This window comes from Phoca vitulina, unplaced genomic scaffold, assembly GCF_004348235.1.
Source record: "Phoca vitulina isolate PV1807 unplaced genomic scaffold, GSC_HSeal_1.0 scaffold7, whole genome shotgun sequence".
Lineage (NCBI taxonomy): Eukaryota > Metazoa > Chordata > Mammalia > Carnivora > Phocidae > Phoca > Phoca vitulina.
The window spans coordinates 69,566,488-69,589,735 of record NW_022589710.1 but is presented as its reverse complement, the minus strand read 5'-3'; the positions used below and the strand labels follow the sequence as shown (position 1 = coordinate 69,589,735).

At 42.0% G+C, this 23,248-nt stretch overlaps 1 protein-coding gene across 8 annotated transcripts in view; it reads right to left on the bottom strand.

Annotated features, from left to right (window-relative positions):
• Window positions 1-657: 657 nt before the first annotated feature.
• The window catches only part of MARK3 (microtubule affinity regulating kinase 3), a 116,418-nt gene continuing 93,827 nt past the window's right edge, over window positions 658-23,248 (bottom strand). For 4 of the 8 annotated variants that reach the window (XM_032405981.1, XM_032405983.1, XM_032405985.1 and 1 more), the window contains 7 exons: window positions 20,677-20,894; window positions 17,209-17,312; window positions 10,291-10,452; window positions 9,324-9,581; window positions 4,965-4,991; window positions 3,603-3,647; window positions 658-1,202 (listed from right to left, as the gene is read on the bottom strand). In XM_032405981.1, coding sequence (XP_032261872.1) covers window positions 857-1,202; window positions 3,603-3,647; window positions 4,965-4,991; window positions 9,324-9,581; window positions 10,291-10,452; window positions 17,209-17,312; window positions 20,677-20,894 — 1,160 coding nt within the window. In that variant the 3' untranslated portion in view covers window positions 658-856. The remainder of the gene's footprint in view (window positions 1,203-3,602; window positions 3,648-4,964; window positions 4,992-9,323; window positions 9,582-10,290; window positions 10,453-17,208; window positions 17,313-20,676; window positions 20,895-23,248) is intronic. The other 4 variants (XM_032405986.1, XM_032405988.1, XM_032405982.1 and 1 more) reach the window with 3 other exon arrangements.

Here is a 23,248-nt window from a genome sequence, read left to right as displayed (position 1 = left end):
CTCTGCACACGGGCTCGCGGAGGCTCCCGATTCCCTTCCTCCGCAGGTCGCCAGGAGGGCCGACTTCTCCCTTTTCTGCCTTTGGAGAAAAAAGATGCTAGTAATCACAAAATGCTGGGCTCCACGCTAAGGACAAAGTGGCCCCAGGCCTTCATACACTTACCATTTGCTTTTGTTCAGCTTGGTGGTGGAGGCAAAACATACTTTTAGTCACTGCCTTAATCTGAGTCTTAAATACAGTAGTAGGAGACAATGCAAGATTTTACTGAGAAAAAGTGAATTTTTAATTATCTTGTGAATCTACTTAGAAAAACACAAGCAATGTTCACAACTATAAATTTAAACCTTTTGCACTAAAAAAACACAAAACAACAAACACAAAACCACAGGCATGAACTGTAAACCTGTATTAATTATCAACTAGTCTTAAAGTTAATTCTTAGTAGTAATTCAACATTTTCCTCCTTGGCAATTTTAATGTTTTAGCACCAAATGATCTCCCACAGAGGTACTCGTAACAACTCTGGCTGCCAGTGTAAGGAGATGCTTCCGTATGCACTACTTCACACGCACAGTCCACGCTCACACCACACAGACAGGAGGCCCGTGGCGATGATGTCACACGCTTTCAGGGCAATGGAAATAAGACAGAGGGCACGCGTGTCACACATCTTTAATGTAGTGCATTCGTAGAAAAAAGGCCAGCTTCCGCTCCCAGGCGTGCTCTCGTCCTTATATTTTAATATCATGATTTAGAAGATGCAGACGTTATTACCTAAATATTATTCTATACATTTCCATCAGTGTTCAGGAAAACACTTTAAATTGCTACTTAATTTACACCGTAATTACTGGGTTACAGCTTTAGCTCATTGGCAATTTTGGAAGCAATATTTTTGAAAGCTATGGATGTCCCTGATATCCGCTTAAACCGGACCCCATTCAGAGACAGTCTTGGCAGCTTGCACACCTCCATCTCCCACTGCACGAGGTTCTCTGCGTGCCCATCACCGTGGACACAGAAGAGTAAGAAGCGCTCTCTCTGCTCATAGTCGCAGTTATTGGCATCCAGCACTTTGCGGATTTCCCGCATCATGTCATTGGGATCCATGGAACTAGTGGTTTTCATGCTCCAGGTAAAGCGGAGGGAGCGAGGTTTTGCTTCTTTGTTTTCATCCTTTTGCTCGGCAGATACGTTGCGACTGAAATGCACAGTGGCAGGTTTATTTTTAATTGCACAGAAAAACCAACCTTTTCTAGTTCAGCTAGTTCATAATCAACATCTTCGCTGTAACAGAGTAACTGACCTCCACACTTCTCTTGCATAGGCTCCCATGTGGTGACCTGTTCCTTTACTGAGAAGCATTCCTCTATTACTCACCTCCCCCCCAAACCATAACCCACACAGGCAAAGGTCTACCTGGCTGAAAAATCTTCACCAGCCATCTATCCTTAATAACATTAAGAAAATAATTTGTTAAACAAAATCCTTGAAGATCAGGTGAAGTAGAGAGCTGAGCACTTCTCCAAGAAGAGCCCAGCTTTCCCCTCTAGGCTGAATGCAGGTGCCAAGGAGCCGGGGGAGACCCCCAAAAGCCCAGCTGAGGGAGGCGGGGTCAGCAGGCCAGCCTCTGGCTCTGACCAGCATGGCTGCCCCTGGTCCACCACTTCTCCTCTCAGGTCAGCTCCTCATAACCTTCACCACAGTGGTTCCTCAGGATAACCAGTGTCTCCACATAGTTCAAAATCACCTTCCTTCAGGTGGCCCGAGTATACAGCTGGGTGGGGGCGTGGGCCCTTCTCTCCATTCCCTCCACCCACCTCGATATTTTTCCTGCCATTTTGTTAAACTGTTAATTCCACAGTTAAAAATAACTCTTAGGTGACATTATCCTATTACTGAAGCAGAAAAATGAAATGTTAAGGCTTATTTGTTGTTGAGCACTCCAACAACCAGTTTGAATGCAAGGTGTATCGATCCACAGAGTGGAAGGGGTGGTCCCAATGTCTATGAGGTGACGTCCCAGTGGGGTCCTGGGCACAGTTCTCTTGGGAAGTCCACAACTAGGAATCTACCATATCTTGCTGTTCATGGCATTTAATCATCATTGCCACAAACTTATTTACACTCTCATGTATACATCAGATGCTTCAATGAGGATGGTGAATGACTGACACTCTTTTGTATTAAAAACACCCAGTACATGCATGTTAAAAACACTTCATCCTATGGCAAATTTATCAGACCCGAGGGTGGGCCACAGGTTTACTATGCAGACAGCTGCCAACCTGCTGGTAGAATATTCAATTTTGTTCACATCTCCTCAAATTGGTCGGAAGCTTCCTATGTATGAAATGCTGTATTAGTCACTAAATAGGTTACAAAAATGAGCAAAAGCTCTCAAGCTAAGTTGGGGTTGGGGGAGGGAAGACTGCAACTCAAGGCCAACAGCAGAACAGGAAAGGTATAAAGGGTCCACTAGAGGGTGGGAGGAACGACAGGTGGGGCCCTCTAACGGAAGGAGTGCAGGGAAATGAGGAAATGGCTTCCAGGAGGGGGTGGCATCTGAGAAGAGCTACCGAGAACCATGGGATTCCAATACAACAGGGGTGGGGGAAGAGAGTTCGTGTGCTGAGCAGAGGGAATATCATAAGCAAAGGCAGGGACGTATGGAAAGCACAGAATGTGTTGAGGGTATAATCAAGTGTTCAGATGGACTGGAACTGGGGGCACAGCATCACCCCCACAACAGCTGCTGAGTACTTGCGGTAGGCAAACTCAGGACATATGGAGCCTGCTCAAGGCCGGCATGGGCAGGCCTGGGGTGGGAGTGACACCTCAACTGGGGCAGGGGTGGGGTCAGGGGAGGCCGGGGCTGTTGAGGCCACCCAGGGCAGGTCAGGCAATGGGGCCACTGCAAGTTTTCATTCAGAAAAGTCACATGATCAGAGCTGTGCTTTAGAAAGACCAGCAGGAGAGCAAATGGGTTAACGGGGACCTGAGACAGCAAGCTGGTAACTGGTACTGAAAGGGCGTAAGTGGACAAGAACTACAACTATGGAGGCCTATCTGGTCAACTCCCCCAACACCCAAATCTGTGTAATGAAATACAAAATGATCTACAAAATGTAAAAGCAAATCGCTCGACTACATAATCATTCTTAAAGACACATCTAATTTAAAATATGAAAATTCTACTCAATATTCTGCTTTCATTCTTTGAGACCAGAATCATGCAGGAGTTATGGACACGTCAACAGTGCTCCTACTGACTCCCAGATCTCATTTCAGGCTGTCAGCGACCAGGCAGGAGGGCCACGTATTTTAACACCCAAACACCAGTGGAAAGCCCAATCAGGCTGGGAGACAGAAGGCTTCCACGGGCTGGTGGCCATGGCGCTCTGGCGCCCTCAAGTGGCCACTGGGAGGGGGCAGCAGCCACACACTCCTGCTTCACCAACCACAAAATGCTGACCTCACCAAGCAATCCTACATTGAGAGCAGGGATATGATGCAGGATATTCAGAAAAGAGCATCGTTTCTGCCACACACACAAGGTAAATACCTATAAAATATTTTAAGTAAAAATAATTTCCCTCACCTTGAGCCCTCATATCTCCCGTTCCTCTCATATTCAGTTGGAAGCCTCAACGAACAGAATGCAGAAGCAGAGAAGCGGGAAAGAGAAAAGAAATCTTACAGACCAGTACACAACCACCCATAAACAAACACAGATGTCATAAAATGAGCAAACCCAAAGCACTTCGGGTCACCAGCTGTGCTTGTTAAACTCATCCTGTCATGGGGGTGACTCAGCCCACGGCCATCCTTCTCCATGTGTGCTCGCAGGCGGGCTGGGAGGCTGGCCCTGCACCCGCTTCACATACACAACAGGTATTCCTGCCCGGCTCTGGAATTGGAGATATTCTGATTTTTTAATCCTTCCCCCAAAGTGTAATGGGTTTTAACTAAAAGGAAATGAATTCTAGCAGTTAAATCCTACTTCCAACTGCAAAATTTCCTGTGCAAGGGAAAATTTGACAACTGGGAAGATTAAAAAACAATCATGGAGGGGAATTTCCTATATGAGGAAAGCGCTCCTCCCACAGTTTTAACAGAGCTTACGTTCACACAGTCTTTCAGTGACCCACTGACCTCATCAACACATAGACCCCCACAGGTGGCCCAAATGGCAGATTTTCTGCCTCATTCTGTGTGCATTCCAAGATCGTGAGCAACGTTTTTGTTCTCCTGACTCATCATCATCAAAAAGTACTCATCTGGTAGGAATATATAATATTTACCACAGTGCTTTCAGTAAAAGTAATGAGACCTACTTCCTTCAGTGGTTGGTGGAAAGCAGCTTTTAGACAGAATACTATTTACTCTTCAACTCTCTGAAAATATTAAAACATTTCCACTATCAGTTGCCCACATCTTTATTTCTGAAAACCTCAAACCAAATGAGGCTGTAGGTTTGAATTTTGTGCTTGTTTCCCATGTAAAAATATTAGCTAATTTCCCAGTCATTTTAAAGCCTTTTGCTAAAAGATGGCAACAGTCACCACTTACCTTCTGCGGGCTTGAGGCCAATCAGTAACTGTACATTAATATTACTGAACATCTCATTCTTCAAACAGAAGCATGCTAAGTGTTATTAGTATGAAGACAGAATTATTTGGATGCTAAATAATTCTACCAAAGAAAGAAAATGCACAGAGCATGCACAGGCCTATTGTTACATGGGTGCCACAATCCCTTTACAAATGCCTGACAGAGTTAATCTATTTCTTTTCAAGGTTTCCTTACAAAGAAATAAGTATTTAGTTCTCAGCAGAAAGTTTAGTTTTTAAGAAAACAAAACAAAACAAAAACAAGGCTAGAAAGCCAAACCTGATGTTAATTGCAGGAGCCATTTTGGGGTAAGGATCGAAAAAAAATAATGTGTATATATAAGTCCTACCTTTTGATAAACCTGAATGACATGTTTCTAAAAGAAATTAAGCCAAAAAAAAAAAAAAATTAACAAAAATGACTTGCACAAATTAAATAGAAAATCTAGTCAATTATAGAGAGAAAGAAAAACAACAAACAAAACAGGGCTCCTCTTTCTGTCCAATGAACAATGAAACACAACATTTGTTGAAAAAATAAAATTACAGGTAATTGAGTATGTGATCTTTTAATTTTCTAGAAATATAAAAAAAAATCTTACTTGTAAGATAAATTCAGCAGTAAATATTGACATTAGCTGTAATTAAATTTATTTAAAGGTTTCTTAGATGGATATACTTTAAGATGATAAAATCCAACATCCTGTGTTAAAGAAGTGATGGAAGTCATGTGCAGTATACTAGAGTAAGAGGGTAACACCTCTTGATCCTCTTCAGAATGTCTTATGAACAAAAACCTCACCTTCTTATATAACATTAAAAATTTCATTTTAAAATGTTCAAACATTAAGAGAACCCTTACTTATCTCAGAAAAATGATTGAAACATTCACAGAATGTCTACTACAGTATAGGACATAAATCACTTTTTAAGAAAAAACTAAGTGATTGGGGTTTAAAATGAAGCAGACTTTTCAGAGTTTTAGATGGCAAAATGAACTGAAATTAAATGATAAGATAACAATGGGGTTTCAATTATGTTTTATGGAATAAACTGGAAGAGCTGTATTTAGAAGGGACTCTGCTCGTTAAAAATTAAGGAGATGCTCAGGTTGTTCTGAACAGAATCTGACAAAAGAAATTCCAAACTGTGAGTCGGGCTTGTATGATCATGTGGGTCAGCATTCCTGGGCAAGTGCAGGCTGGGCTCACCAAACTATTTCTGAAACTTCCCAGTTCTGTGACTGAACACAGAATTCAGTCTGAGTGAACGAAGTAATGAATGTCTTGGACTTGTTCTTCTAACATGGATAATTTGGCATTGCTTCAGATACAAGCAATTAAAAAATATCTAACTACTGTGAATAACAGCCAACCACTTCATAATCAGATCAGAAGTGGTAATGCAGGGTGTTACACGCAGTAGACAAGATCATGCATGTAACAATATTTTGTAAATAATTAAGCACTACGTAAACCTAAGGCAGGATTATACAAAAGATTATTTTAGTTGAAAACTGATTAAAAGATCTTTAAAATGTATTTTCATTTCAAATTTTCTACCTGAGAAAAGTCAGGGTTATTGGTCAAGTACCATAGAACTGCTTTTCTTCACTTTTCCTGCCACGAATCCCTGAGGTATAGAGAGGAGCAGCGGCAGGACTGAGTCTGCGCCCGGGGCCCCGTGGACCAACCTGAGGCACACAGGCATGTACATCGTGTCTACAGGGCATGAGCAACTCGGAGCACCTACGCAGGCCTCCTTCTGACCACATAGACGGCCTCAGAGCACACAGCTCTCTGAAGCCACACGTATCCAGGGCAGAGTCAGAGCCAAGAGCAGAGTGCAGGCCTCCTGGTGGTGCCAGCTCTCTTCCCATCAAACCTCAGCAGGTCTGCGATGCAGCATCTACATAAGAACACCTGAGCCTCTCTCAGGTACCAGGGCTCTGATCCTCACAATTATTGTTAGGGCGGGATAAGCAGCCTATGCTGATATAACAGTTATATCAGTGTACTTCTAAAGTATAGCAACCAGGGGAGGCTACAGACCTCAGTTTGCAAATTCAACAAAGAGAAGACTATATTTCTGCAAATCTTTAGGAGTGGAAACTGCCTGGAAATGTAAAATAAGATGAACCCCAAGATTTTTTTAAAAAATTAAACCAAGAAAACTCAGTATCCAATTTTAATTCAAAGACATGAAATAAACTACGTTAGAAAATGAGGGACAAGGGCCCACACTGTTCCTGACAGCCCTGTAGGGCAGCACATGCTGCGGACTCAGGGCCTCTGAGGCCCAGACCTGGCTCAGCAACTTTTGGCTGTAGAATCTTGAATATGTGCCTTAAACTCTCTGAACCTCATCTCCCAGGTTGTCCTACAACATTGGGATAATACCTACTACATTGGCAGACTGTGGAGATTAAATGAATGTGTGAGAATGCGTGTGTACACATGTGCATCTTTATAAACGTAAAACAAATATATCTCTATAAATCTATAGAGATCTATTCATCTTAGTACATGGTAAGCAATCAATAAATGGTAGCTGATGTTACCTGTAACAATAATAGCATTAAGATGACCAGAAAAAGAGCACAAAGGCAAAAAATAAAGTCAAGGATATTCCTGATATGTAAGGTTTTATTTAAAGAGCCCATTATAGACCAAAGTATAAAGACAAACAGCTGCCTGTCCTGCAACTAGAGCTCAGACAGACCTGACTGGTGTGCATCCCCGCTGTGCTCAGGGCTCTCCCCGGGCTTAACACCAGTCAATATTAAGCAAGGCCAGGGAGCTAACAGCCTGCTGGATCATACCTGGCTCTGTCCCCTACCACCCGAGTTTCAGAGGCAGATTCTATTTCAGTTTAGTCCATAAGGAAGGAACCAGGGAGCAGGGAGGCCTGGGACAGGCCATAGGATGACCCTGAAAGGAAGGAAGGAATTATTCTGGGGGTCACCAGACTCTTCTTGGATTAAGCTCCCTGCTTCTCTTACTGGTCCCGAGTGGGTGCCCCAAACCTGGCAAAGTCCTTTAGATCATTCTACTCTTCTGCCCAGTTTAGAACAGGGGGTTTCAGCAAAGGGGTGGGGTAAGAGGCTGGACTATAACTTCTGGCCCCCCTCTGACGTCCTGTTAATGATAACGGATAGCAGAAGTCCTCCCTAACTGGTAGTCAGTGTCCTGACAACAAATAGATTACCTGGAGAAAGACAGTTGAATGTGACTTGGCTAAATTCAGGTGATTCATCTAAAAGAACATAACATTACTGGAGGAATTAAGGAGACTGAAAAGTGGTATTTGGCTTACAGGTTAAATACCAAAGATAGCAGGAAACACAGCAGCCAGCTAGTGAGCCACAGGGAGTATGGAGAAACAGAGGAGGGGGGTGCCAGCCATTTCAGACTCTGCTGTTCTGAGTAAAATACAGATGACGAACAAGTGTGTCTGCAACACACAAAGCTGCAGGATGCCCTGGACATACTAATCCACAGTGAGGCTCAGTTTATTTATTTATTTTTATTAAAGATTTTACTTATTTACTTGAGAGAGAGTGAGCGAGAGAGAGTACAAGCTGGGGGAGGGGCACAAGGAGAGGGGGGAGCAGACTCCCCGCTGAGCAGGGAGCCCGATGCGGGGCTCGATCCCAGGACCCTGGGGTCATGACCTGAGCCGAAGGCAGACGCGTAACGACTGAGCCACCCAGGCACCCCGTGAGACTCAATTTCTTCAAGAAGAAACTCTTCTGGGAGTCCTGAGAGTACAAGGGCGCTCAGGTCTCCTGAGTGTGGTCCTAGATAATGGTGACTCTGCCTGTGTGCTTATGGTGCATGGGGACACTTTTTCTTCTTCCTCTTATAGCAATCAAAGATTCTAAGCCTTTGCAGCCTCCAGATTAGGTTATGGAAATAAAGTTCAAAGTACCTCAAGGGAAAAAGGATTTTATACACAACCAGATACAAGTTTCTTGCTGAGAAGAAATCAGGACTTTTACATGCCAAACTACGCAGTTTAAGCAAGTTACCTTGTTCTTACTATAACTTACTGAGACCAATTGAGAAAACAGTTTTAAGATTTAGACCCTAAAAAACTTAGTGTTCTTCAATGACAATGACAGGAAATGAGAGAAGAAATGTCTCTCCCCTCCATATCCAGGGTTGGTCACATCACACGCTGTCTTCTACAGGGACTGCTTCTGGAGTGCCAGCTTACACTGGAGGTGGGGTTTTGCTAAACTGCAGTAAACATGCCACGTGGACAGAAGTGTGATCAAAAGGAACAGCAATTAAAGAAAACAACAGCCTCCCAAGTGCTAGAGGATTTTTGGTGCTGTGAAGATTCTGAGCTCTGTAATTCCTATTCTAAAAGGTTTTAAAGTATAAAGTTCTATATATAAACCAGAAAAACACGAGCTAAAGACAAAGCGAAGGGTGCCTGGGTGGCTCAGTCAGCTGAGCGTCTGCCTTCAGCTCAGGTCATGATCCCAGGGTCCTGGGATCGAGTCCCGCATCAGGCTCCCTGCTCAGTGGGGAGTCTACTTCTCCCTCTATTCCTCCCGTTGCTCGTGATCTCTCTCACCAAAAAAAAAAAAGAGTTAAAGACAAAGTGAAAAGTATCTGGGCAGTTGCTTCACAAAACAGAGAAGACATTTCTCTTTTTGCTCTTGTATTTGCTCCAAACAAAAGGCACCACCCAGCACTTACCTCCTTGTGAGTTTTGAAGTTAATTTACTAAAAAGATTAGTGGAGCCTCGGCTTCGTGTCTGTGACAACGGTGTGGCTTCGTGGGACAGGCTGGGTGAGGCGGGCGGGCCGTTATACGTGGCGGTCCGCCGCTCTCGGGGCTGGCCGTGGAAAGTGCTGCGACTGGCCGTGCCCCGCGGGAAGCGGAGTCGGTCTGGGGTGGCTGCACTGCTGACGCTGTGTGTTGAAGCGACTGGAGTCCTCTGATCAGGAATAGTGCTAGAAGAGCAGAACAGAACAGTCTCGCATCTTTGTTCACAAAAGCCCAGCTTTGTGGCAAACATGGCACACAAAAATCTACAATCCCAATATACCTCTTATATACGGTAGAGAAAATCACTTATAATAAATCTCTAGACCCAAGGGGGTATTTTATAGGGCGCAGGACCAAAAGGCAAGCTAAATAGGAGGGTATCAAATAAACAGTATATAATGAAACACAGCCTCATGGGGTTTAAGGGAATAGGACATACATATTTTCAAGGACAAGATTAATGCAGGGAAATTCTAGGACAAAGGAATGGCTAACTCAAGCTTTTTCCCTTTGCTTCCTCCTCAAAGTTGCTTACATGCAGAGAACCTTGGCAATATAAAAGAAATATGGGCTATGCGGGTGAAACTGAAGAATAGGCAACTAAAAAGTTTTAGAAGCACACAAACACAAAAGGCATATTTACTTTCAGATTCCACATGCTAAGAGCACCATGGAGAGGAGGGGGTACTTCTTACACCCTTTGGAGTATGCAAAGGCATGAAGACACACAGACGACCAAGGACACCATGACACAGGATGCGCTGAACTAAAACCACACACAGGAAGGGTATTTTGTGCACAAGAGTAACGACCCGTGGACTATAAAATCCACAGCACAGCATGGAGCAGCGGCGGGCACACAGGAGTCTCACGAGGAATGTGCAGTTGTCTTACACAGCCTTGCTGTTATCTCCTTCACTGTCTACTGGAGGTACCATCATCGTGGGGTGCCCAGAGGCTGACATGGACATCGACTTCTGATGTCTCAGCCGACAGGTGGAAGATGTGGCACAAACTGAGGCAGGGCTAGCTGCGTAAGCGAACAGTTCTGTCAGGCTGGGAGGGGGTTTGGGTTCAGGCAGAGGCAGAAACAACAATATGATGGCGCAGTGACAAAAAGAGCGACCTGCTATTTAAAGCACACACCTTCCTCCCCAAACCATCTCATTTTTGCCTTAGAACAAAAATCTCTTAACCTTGTTTTAGGGATTCTGCAGCAATTACTAACCTGTAGCTATTTTTTTTTCCAAACAGTAAAAGATTTATTAGCTTTAAAGAAGAAAAATGACATCTTACTTGTTTGAATATTTATGTGAGGGGGCAATGTCTTCTAAGCTGTGTACAAAATAAAGCCTTTCCCGAAAGAGATGTCTCCGTTCAAATTGAAGTGGTCGAGTGAATCTATAACATGAGCACACCGTGCTTTCGACCTGTTCCCCAAGCACACAGACATATTTTAAATGGACTAGTAAAACGACAGGTATAGTAACTAGGTGCTATTTATCCAAGTGTCCTATGCTGTTTAAAGATAGATGAGAATCTTCCTATGCAAAGGACATTCACTTCTTTATAAACAAGTCAAAATTCCTAAGGGGTCAACAGAGCCCCTTTTTTCAAGGCAGGAAAACTAGTAAGAGTAATTTAACTACTTGTAGACAAAGAAACAGAGCGACAGACGTGGCTGGACGCCTGCAGCTTCACCTGGCATAGAGAGTGACAGGAGCCTCACCATGGCCACGTTGTTCCTTCATTCCAGCTCAGTCATCCTGCCCCTGGAGTTCCAGAGAGGCAGCTTCTCTCCTTTGAAGCGAGCCAGGGATTCACAACTGTGACCGTGCACACTCGTCCGCACACCCTCCCCACCTCTACCCCAGGGTCTCCCCACAGAGGGTCTTCCCTCTCTCCCACACTGGCCTATACCTTAGCACCGTCTTCACTGGTCACTCATCTGCTTATAGCCTTTCAAAAGTACACTGTGTCTTCAGGACTGAGTTCAGATCCCTCACCCTGGCATCCCACTCATTCCCTCAGGCACCCACAGCCCAGCCCCGGCTGCATCTCCAGGCTCTACCTTCTACTGTTACCTTTTGGAACTTGACTTTTGGGAGCTTCTATGATGTGTAAACCCCTGGTCATACATCGGGTCAAATAACTTTCACAGGAACTATTCTCTGTGCCTGGAGAGCAAGCATCTTCTATTTTCATCAAAATTTAACCCAGAGGTCACCCTCTCCATGAAGTTTTCCCTGATGTCCTTCCCCATCAGCAGCTTATCATCCCCTTTTGTACTACGTTCACCTGCTACTGCACACCATACGGATTCACAGTGACCCTTCCCCGCGTGAGTGTCCTAAAGCATGGTGCCCAATAAATGCTCTCCTAACTGAAAAGGTAAGTTAATGAAATGAGTCACTGGAGCTCTGACAATCCTGATTGGTGGGGTGGGGGAGATGTGTCTGTAATAAATTGCTCAAGATCTGTTTGTCCCTGCATTGTTTGAGAATTTTGTCCTCTGACTTGGGAGAATGGCTCTAATGTAGTCACAGAAGAATTGGAAACAAATGCCTTATGAAGATAAAAATAGATTCAGTTTTGTGTTTTTGCCACTTGGCACCCACTCTTTTACCTGGGGCAATGACACTTGAATTCTGCTATGAGGGAAACAAGTTCCTAGGCTCTGGATGTCACTGACTCCATCCCAGACTTTCGCAGCCACTCCGGCCAGTGACAAGATGGGCACATGGCTAGAACCACACCAGCATGGACCCAGAGACAGCCCCAGGGCTTCTGTCTGAGGAGCTGAGTGTGGGAAGATGCCAAGTCTAATGCTGCTGAGCCCAACTAGGGAACCACTACAGAGGAAGCGAAATTAGGAGATAGACCGACTTTCCCTGCACTTTTTTGGTTATAGGAACTCAAAGATACATTTTTTAAAAAAAGATTTACTTATTTGAGAGACAGTGCGCGAGCGCATGCGCGGCGGGGTGGGGGGGCAGAGGGAGAAGGAGAGAGAGAATCCCAAGCAGACTCCCCACTGAGCGCAGAGCCTGATGGGGGGCTCAATCTCACAACCCCGAGATCACAACCTGATCCGAAATCAAGAAAGAGTCAATTGGCGCTCAACTGACTGAGCCACTCAGGCGCCCCAAAGATGCCCTTTTTATTATTTATTTATTTATTAATTAAGATTTTATTTATTTGACAGAGAGAGCACAAGCAGAGGGAGAGAGAGAGAGAGAAGCAGGCTCCCTACTGAGCAAGGAGCCCGATGTGGGACTCGATCCCAGGACCCTGGGATCATGACCTGGGCCGAAGGCAGCCGCTGAACCGACTGAGCCACCCACCCAGGTGTCCCGATGCCCTTTTTAATTTAAGTTTGTTTGGACTGGGTTCCTGTCACCTGTAACACACAGTCCTAACTGATTCAACTCTTTTTAAAGACTAGTCAAGTGTAGTAGTGAGAAGTGGGGGCGGGAGGGGGAGAAACAGAGTCAACTATCTGAGAAATGCTTGCTTGTTTCTCATACAGACATACATACATATATATATATATATATATATATATATATATATATATATATATATAACTTTATTTTTTAACAAGTTACAGATAAATAACGACTGTCTTTTGTGCTCTATTATCTGTTCAGGACAGGTCAAGGGTCAACCCGCTTGATGCCTCTGCCTAGTTGCTGACATTCTCTTGCTCAAATTAGGAGCTAGGATCAATGGGTGCATTAAAAGCAGGGGAATAAAGGAAGACAGGGGTTGTCTGGCTTCTTCCCTGGAGAATATGAATGATCCCAAAGACCCTGAAGAAGTAAAGGGCTTTTAGTCAGCATACAGAGCAAGAAGATGCCTATCTATTCCCCCCACCTCCCTCCCCAAGGCATACCGCTCAATGGCTGGACCGTGTAGGCAAGATCTACAAGGCACATAAGCATGGCAAGACTGGACAGACACTTTGCAGCAAAAAAGTGACCCTCCTTAAAGTTATAAACCTTTCCAAAAAGGGAAGTGTAAATTGATATTTTCATTGTAATTACAATTTTTAAATTTTTTTGACACAGTATTCTAAAAGGTCATCAAGTTGGTTGCTGTGAAAACTGGACAAAATTTTACCACCAGAAAAGTACTAAAAATGGTGGCTATATTTAATAGATTAGCCCATAATCATCTACATCAGCAAAACAGTAGCTGCATTACATTTTTAGTATTTCTGGGTCCAAGGGAAAACCATTTTCAAACCTTAACCTACAGAAATAGTAACTGTTTCTTACAATTCAAGTTGTTTGAGGTTCCTGTTAATCTAACTGCTTTGTATTTATGTCTGATTATCATTTTTGGAAACTCTAATCTACTACTTACAGTTACTAAAGGATAGATATTTTGAATTTGTTTGATATGACATTTATGCCCTATCAGAACATTCTGATATGGTATGTTTTGGTTGCTGACTCAATCCATACTCAGTGATTGGGTAAAGGCAGAATTAAAAATTTAACCTAAAAGATACATGTGTGAACTTTCTCTGCTCAATCCCTGTGCCTTAATGTAGGACAAATGGATACATGGATAAAATAATAGAAACACTTTACAACTTTAAAATCTTTTTTTTTTTTTTTAAAGATTTTATTTATTTGACAGAGAGCGAGAGAGCACAAGCAGGGGGAGCAGTAGAAGGAGAGGGAGAAGCAGGCTTCCCGCTGAGCAGGGAGCCCGATGCGGGGCTCGATCCCAGCACCCTGGGATCATGACCTGAGCTGAGGGCAGATGCTTAACGACTAAGCCACCCAGGCGCCCCACAATTTAAAAATCTTACCTAGAATATCAAATACCTAAAACTTTTTTGAAAAGATTCTGTTGTGCTTTATTATAATCGTATCACACTACATCTTTGGGGGCCCTCAACTGAATACATTTTCCAACAGTCTTCTATAGGTATCTAAAAGCATATGAAAGAGCAGGACACAGAGTCCACGTTATGTGTGTAGGCTACCAAATAATTAAGTCGAGAAATCAGTGTAAACTAAGAAAATTCTTGACATTCCCAGCTGAATGATTTATCACAATACTTTCATAAGCTAGTATGTGTTGAGCACTATGTGTCAGCCTCTGTGCTAAGTGTTTAAGACTCACTGTAAGAACCTACACAACTGTGACAGAACCATACAACTGAAGATGTGGTTACACTTTCTCACGCCTAGTTTATACTATTCGTCATTGTTGGAAATGGGCCACGGTCAGAGTCTGCCATCAGAAGAAGGTAGAATAATTACATCAGGAGATGTAGCAAAAGTAAGATGGATTTCGGCATGCCCGATGTCAAAACAATGGTCTGACTTAGAAAACAGTTCACGTGTGCTCAAGCCAAAGCAAGAGTTTGCCAAATCCTGTAACTTCTGTCCTTTAAACAACAATGATTTCTTTATTTTCATACAGTAGGCCTGATAAAACAGAAAGACTGCCCTGGTAAGAATTAATCCATAAAATTAATTTTAAAATGAAACGACGACATTGCCAGTGGGGAGAATTTAAAACATCACCCCATGCTCATGGCAGGATTTGGAAGACAGCTGGAGAAGAGCTTGTCTAGGATGTGTACAGCCTTCGGTTCAAACTTGCACAGCCTTTACTAGCCATGATCACGCTCGTGTTAGAATTTTGTATAAACATATGCGCATGTAAGAAAAAAGTCCCACATATTCATGGTTAAAAATGAAAATGAACGTCCTTCTTCCAGAAGTTAACAGGGATCCAGGCATCCTGTAGCTCACCAGTATTTTAGTCAAGGAGTCAGAGATCTACATGGGGAGAGGAGAAAGTAACCACCTGCCTGAGAAGTCATCTGTGCACAGAGAAGGTGCAGTGCATCCAATTTACAACTCAGCATCGACTTTAAGGGCGAGAAAGTGGTCACATTTATTGCCCTAACTGAAAGTAAAAAATATGACTAGTTTGCCATTCAAGCCTCCAATAATTTCCCACAGTTTTTCAATGCATTTGTATGATAGAAAGAAAAAGAAAATCCAGATATTATACAAATTTTGGGCCATGTCTTGAGTGGTTTGACACTGAGGCTCTACGTGGCTAAAGATAAAAACAATACTTTCAAAAGCAAAGCATTTAAATGATCGAAGCTACTGTAGCAACGAGGCCTAGGCTGGGATAAGGAGGGGTCAGCTCTGACAGGGAAGACACAGACAGGTAATGATTCCAAAGAGATTAGAGAATTCTTCAAACTGTTTCCAAAGAGTGAATCGAATACTGCAGGAAGGGAGAGTCAGAAGAGCATGTGCACCACACAAACACAAGCTGGGGAGCAGAGAGCAGATCCTGGTCTTAACAGCCTTTTACCTCAGAGAACTGTATCTCCTAAAGGTCAAAAAGAATCTGGTAAAGTAGTTCAGCAACTAAAAAGAATTTCCAAAAGGAAGAAGAGTCATGAAACAACATTTACATTAGAAACTCTAATTGTCTTCTATTGATATAATTAAATAATTCTATTCTATTAAATAATTATTTATTATTATTCTATTATTCTATTAAATAATTCTGAATTAGAAGAAATGATAGATTTGAGAATGTAATGTAAGAAACTTTACCAGAGAATAGACTACTATTAAAAAATCAATCATTATTTGTAAGCTATCTAGCACAGCTGCCATATCATACTCAAGCTATCGATAGTTTTTAATCACAAGGAAAAAGACAATGTTAAAACAAGTACACACATAGGAATCAGAAAAGAGAATACTGGAGTGTAAATATTTTTAAAAATGCACTGAATAACCAACATAATCTCACACAATAAGCTTTTAGTTTCATGTCAATTCAAAGTTAAGTAGTCTATGGAAGAGGGAAATGATAAACAGTCTGGTTTTGAGGATGAAAGAGGAAAGAAGAATTTTTGCTTAGGCTGTCATAAGAGTTAGTGATCAAACATTTGACTAATGAGATCTAAAGGGAACAGAAACCATACAATGCATCTTCAGAAAGTAAATGTCAGCAAAAAAGAAAGAAACCGTTTTGATGCCAGACATGGGACTGTGACGAGACCAGACAATGTTCAAGTTAGGCAGCCGGGGACAATGAAAGATGGTGGGAATTTACTTAATGGATTTCTACTCCAGAACTTTACTTGCTCATTGTGGCTTTACCTCACCCCTCTGAATTTAATTTATATGCTACTCTTACCAAAAGAAAGAAGAAAAATCCATGCTTGCCTGAGAAATTTGTTCCACACAGAATATATTTAACTACTCCACCAATCCCAACCTCTTTCTTCTCTTTTTTCTCTCCCCCTAAACGATGGTCTTTGGCCCTACTTTACCCCACTTTTCCCACTCAACTTATCCACTTGGCCCCTTTGGTAAACTGCTGGCCTGTTACTGAAGTCTCACTCACCCTGCCTCACACTGTCCTCCAGAGGCCTGGCTCCCTGTGCCCTGGGTCGTTATCCCTCCCCACTTTACCCTTTGTTCAACTTGTTAATGTACACAAAATAATGTCCACTCCCCTATTTGCTATTCTACAATTACAACACAGCTTAAGATGTGTCTCCTGTAGGAAAGCTCCCTGATTTAACTCAACCCTTTCAACCATGACACACACAGCCTGATAAGCTCTGGACAATGAGAGGAATTTGGAATTCTAGTATCTCGCTAAAAATTTGCATTGTATTTAACTTACCGTGAAAGAATACTTACCATTATTATCTGAATTCTGATTATAAAAACTGAGAAGTAAACAACATGCTTCCATTTCTTTTGGGAAAAACAAATTTTCTTGCAAACAGGTAAAATTTCATACCTGTTTTCTTTCCCATTCTGAATTACTGAATGTCTATCAGCTGTAGTTCTTTCACTGCAAACGTAAGTATTTCGCCGTGTCATTCCACCAGATGCTGTATTACTCTATTAAAAACAAAGGAGGAGGCATTTTTTATCTTTTTACCATTCAGTAATAAGGACAGTACAAAGAGGAAAAAGAAGCTCATCTAAATACACATGAGTAATTTAGTCTTTGAATAAACCAACAGTAAGCTATCAGTAGTACTGGCTAAAAAGATCACAAATGGGGGTGGAGGCAACAGTCTCTGTCCTGTCTCCTGGCAGAAAGAATGAAAGCTGGTTATGGTAGAGTGACTCTAAAAAGTTGGCTCTAATAATCCATAAATTAATAACACACTTAGAACAGAGTAGGAAGATAGCCACTGTTTTTATGTTGTTGTTTTTTTTTTAAGATTTTATTTATTCATTTGAGACACAGAGATAGAGAGAGAGAGCATGATCAGGGGGAGAGGCAGAGGGGGAGGGAGAAGCAGACTCCCCGCTGAGCCAGGAGCCCGATATGGGACTTGATCCCAGGACCCCGGGATCATGACCTGAGCCGAAGGCAGACGCTTAACCATCTGAGCCACCCAGGTGCCTTGATAGCTACTGTTTTTAAAACAAAAATCAAAAAGCAAGGATTAGAAATATAAGGTAAATATACAAATTAAGTAATAATAAGCATGAAAATAATAAAAATGAAAAATAAAGATCTAAACGTAAGTGTTAAAACTATAAAACTATTAGTAAAGACACGGGTAAGTCTGCACAACCTTGCATTATACAGATTCAGAGATATGACACCAAAGCAGGAATAACAAAAGGAAAAAAACTGATAAACTGGACTTTATCAAAATTAGAAACTTTTGTGCATCAAAGGATATTACCAAGAATGTAAAAAGAGAACCTACAGAATAGGAGAAAATATCTTCACATCATATATTTGGTAAAGTTTTAACATACATAGAAAACTCTTACAACTCAACTACAAAATGACAAACAGTCTGGTTTAAAAATGGGCAAAAGACTTGAACAGGCATATCTCCAAAGAAGGCCAATGAGCACATGAAAAGATGCTCAACACCACTGGTCATTAAAGAAATGCAAATCAAAGGCACAACAAGGCACCACTTTTTGCCCATTAGAACAGCTATAATAATAGATTTTTTTTTTAAGATTTTATTTATTTGACAGAGAGAGACACAGCGAGAGAGGGAACACAAGCAGGAGGATTGGGAGAGGGAGAAGCAGGCTTCCCAAGGAGCAGGGAGCCCGATGCGGGGCTTGATCCCAGGACCCTGGGATCATGACCTGAGCCAAAGGCAGACGCTTAACAACTGAGCCACCCAGGCACCCCTAGAACAGCTATAATAAAAAACAGAAAATAACAAGTGCTGGTAAGGATGTGGAGAAATAGGGACTCTCATATATGGAAGGAATGGGAAATGGTACAGTCAGTGTGGGGAAGTTGGGAGTTTGGCAGCACCTCAAAAAAAGTTAATTATTGAATTACCATAGGAGCCAGCAATTTCATTCCTAGGTATGTATCCAACAGAAATGAAAACACAAGTCTAAATAGAAACTTACACATAAACGTTTATAGCAATGTTATTAATAATAACCAAAAGGTAGAAACAATCTAAATGTCCATCAAGGGATGAACAGAGCAATAAACTGACACTTAAAAAAGCAGGAAGTGCTGATACATGCTACAACTTGGATGAACCTTGAGAATAGGTTCTGTGGGAAAGCAGTCAGTCACAAAAGGCTGTGTATGGAATGAGGCCATTTACATGCAGTACCCACAGTAGGCAAATCCATTAGGAGAGAAAGCAGATTAGCAGTTGCCAGGATATGGGGGAGAGGAGAGTGATTATTTAAAGGATATAGGATGTTTTTCTGGGGTAATGAAATCAAGTTTCAGAACTTGAGAGAGGTGGTGGTTGCACAACACCGTGAATGTACCAAATGCCACCAAATAGTCTGCTTCAAAATGGTTATTTATGTCACATGAATTTCACACCAGTTTTTAAAAAGCTAATGCTTTCAAAATTAAGCAAGGAAAGGAATGCTTTCAAAATTAACAAGCAAGGAATTAACAACTAAGGAATTTCATCAGATACGAACAATTTTTAAACAAAGAGAAGCAGCCACCTTTAATATAGCACAAGTAGACCATGTACAGGGAGATTCCAGTCCAAATGGGAGAAAATTTTAATAACGTTACTTTTACCTTTTATAAATAATCAGATATGGATGACTGACAATGCTTGGGGTACATCTTCAAAAGGGAGGAGGTGTGCAGTTGAGTAGAGCAATAGGGACAGAAAGTCATGAAGGCAGAGGACATGTCTTACCTTCCTCTCACAAATGTCAACAAAAGCTGGAGTCTGAACTTAAATTGTAGGGCTGTGACGTCACAACCCAACTTTAGGTCATTAGGAAGGCAAAATAAAAAACCTTTTCACACAGGGTTTACTCTGATAAAACACAAGGTCAGAGGATAGAGCAGACAAACCCCCTCAGGCTTCTCTATGAGCTCCTATGCCCAGAACAGCACAAATAAAAGCCTCCCAAAAGGAGCAGCCCAGCTTCTCCATGGGTCCTCTCACTTTGGGTTTTTTGAGGTAGAGGGAGGGCTATGTCACTGTTAACTTTGTAGGAAAAAATGTGGTTACAGAATATTCCTATGACTATAGTCTCTGCAAATTCTTTCTAAAATTACTTCAAGAGTGCTAAGAATAATAATTACTGTATTAGTCAGATAGAACATGTTTCAATTCACAGAAAAGTTCCTGAAACTGAATAGACTGAATTTAGTTTAATAAATACTACCTATTTAAGGGGAAGATTTGTTAAGAATAGGGATTAAGAGATGGATACAGACCAGCAGTATAATTTTAGGAAATTACCTAACTTTTCTTCATTTTCTCACCTAAAATTTAGCTAATACATGGAAAAGCACTTGGCAGAGTCCCTGGCACACAGTAAGGACTTATCAAATGTTCTTTATCGTGAGAGCCCTATGAAGATGCAAACCATATCCCAGGCCCTCAGGCAATCAGACCTCCCAGTGTCCTGCAGAGACTGTTAGGCTTCTGTCTGCAGTCGCCTGTCTGCACTGTCATCATTTGGTTTTATTTATTTCCTCTTAGGCTATGAGGTATTTCTATTTCTTAGCACCTGAAATGACCTAAAGCTCAGCAGATGCTTGTGGAATAACCAGAAACAGCCCTTGACGAGAAAGATCTGAACACTCATCTAGTGGGATGGGGCTCAGCAAGAAACACCTTCAACGCAGGTATTGAAGGTGATCTCTAGAGGCTGAGATTGGGCATGGTGGCCTGGTGGGGACAGTACTGCAGGTGGATGAGAACAGAGGAACAAAACGCCCAGACCGCCATAACCCTACAATGCTAGGAATGCTCTCTAGCTTAACAATACTTACACTCGGGACAGTAGAGCTTTTCTTGCGTTCAGGAATATCGGCCTTATTGGGATTACTTGCGTTCCCAAGCATGGGACTGGCTGGAGCAATTCCCTTTCCTCCAACAGCACTTCCGCTTGATTTCCGGGAAGGAATTCCATCTTCTTTGAGGTCACTATCCGCAGTGCTGGTCTGACTCCTTTTCGGATATGCCACAACTGAAGGAATAGCTGGTCCAGCTAAAACAAAGAGTTACTTTTTAAAAGCCAGAACACAGTTTTACATTTTATTCTGTGAAAATAAACATATTTTATAAGATGACCTAAGACTGCTATCATCTAAGAAAATACAAGACAGTAAAATCCTGTAGGATGTTTCCCGTTCATGTATAATGTCTTCCCTAGGCAATGAGTTCAATTTTGAAATTTCATTTACTTGTCCCTTTCTCTTAAAGTTTTGGTTTTGTTTGTTCGTTTGTTTTTTTAATTCATAAGCTTGTATAGTTGTGCTTCAGAGACATCTTCAGGGATAGCTGTCCACTGAAAACATCTTCAGAGAGTGTTACTGTACAGATAAATAATCACACTAACTTGATGTACATACATCATGCAGAATGAACTGCTTCGCCTGGTACATCTGAATGAACCTTATCCTTTTTTGTACAAGAGAGGCCTTCACCTTTCGGAGCAGAACAGATTTATGGGTCATTACTTTTGAAGTTTTATCCTGGATCTTTTTTAAAGCACTCATAATCTTCTAGATAAACAGGAATTTGAGTAGACAGGGAAAGGGGACACAAGCAGAGGAACGCCATGTTCCCAGCCACATTCCCACCCCAGGAGTACACCTGGGAACATCCTGGATGGACAATTAACTTATGTCCTACAAAAAAGCATCTGGAGACTCTGATGGTAGCCCAGGAGATTTGGAGTTCAAAGAATTTTGGAAATGAACAAGATAACTAGTATATTCGTTATGTATGTCATCCAGAGGTAAACTTCAGGAATGGCATCAAATGCTCATCGTCTATTCTATAGAAGAGACTTTATATATATATATATTTTTAAAGATTTTTATTTATTTATTTGAGAGAGAGAGAATGAGAGACAGAGAGCACGAGAGGGAAGAGGGCAGAGGGAGAAGCAGACCCCCTGCTGAGTAGGGAGCCCGATGCGGGACTCGATCCCGGGACTCCAGGATCATGACCTGAGCCGAAGGCAGTCGCTTAACCAACTGAGCCACCCAGGTGCCCAAGAAGAGACTTTATATTTTAGATCTATTAAACAGGGCTTGGGGTGGGGTACAAAAAAGCTACTTCTTGGAGAAAAATCTAAATGGTAAATTTAATTGGAACTGAATTAGAAGTATACAAAGGTTTGCTTTTATTTGTGGGAGGGAAACAATTAAGCTCTAAGTTTGGGAATTTTAACATAAAAAACAAAGAATTAACCAAGCATGGGTGATATTACCCTTAACACTTATCTTTCTTCTCAACAGCATGAGACAGCTAAGGACGTCCTGCATTTTTAGGGTTACTGCTGATCTGCTTTGAAGCCTGACTGCACTGTCTTACCAGTGCCACAGTGAGCTCCACGCACAGGAACCACCCAGGCCAGCCACCAGTCAAGCCAGAGCAGTTCCGTCTCAAGACTGTCCTTTTCTGAGGCGCCTGGGTGGCTCAGTCGTTAAGCGTCTGCCTTTGGCTCGGGTCATGTTCCCAGGGTCCTGGGATTGAGCCCCACGTTGGGCTCCCTGCTCCGCGGGAAGCCTGCTTCTCCCTCTCCCACTCCCCCTGCTTGGGTTCCCTCTCTCGCTGTGTCTCTCTGTCAAATAAATAAATAAAATCTTTAAAAAAAAAAAGACTGTCCTTTTCCAGCACAGCCATCCCCTCCACCCCAACCTCTAGTTCCCTAAACACTGGCAACCACTGGTCTGGTCTCCATCTCTGGAATTCTCTCTTTTAGAGAATGTTACACAAACGGAATCAATTTCATGACACCTTTTGAGATTTTCTTCCCCACTCAGCATAGTTCCCTTGAGATCTATACAAATGGTTGCACCCATCAATACTTTGTTCCTTTTTATTGCCAAGTAGCGTCCTATGGTGTGACTGTCTCACACGGAAATGTGATTTTTACATAGTCAAACTTGGTAAATACGTCTTTTCTTTCATGGCTGTTAGTACTGGGGTTACAGTCAGAACGACCCTCACTAGTCCAAGTTATAAAGAAAAAGCAAATTATCTCATGTTTTAATATTTCCATATTTTTATATTTACATCTTCATTCCAAATGGAATCTACCCTTGTATAAGATGTGAGAAATGGATGCAAATTTATTTTTTTTCTGACAACTACCACATGCCCCAATACCATTTATTGATTATTAAACCAGTGATTCTCTACTTTTTTTTTTTTTTTTTTTTTACAAGACAAAGAACGCTTTGAAAATCTAATGAAGATCACCCTTCCTAGAAAAATATGTACACACATACAGGGGGTTCACACAGGTGACCCAAATTAAGAACCACAGAAAAAACAAGTTGTAATTCTACACAAGCAGGCATGTGTAAACTGTTGGCATCTAGAAGTAAG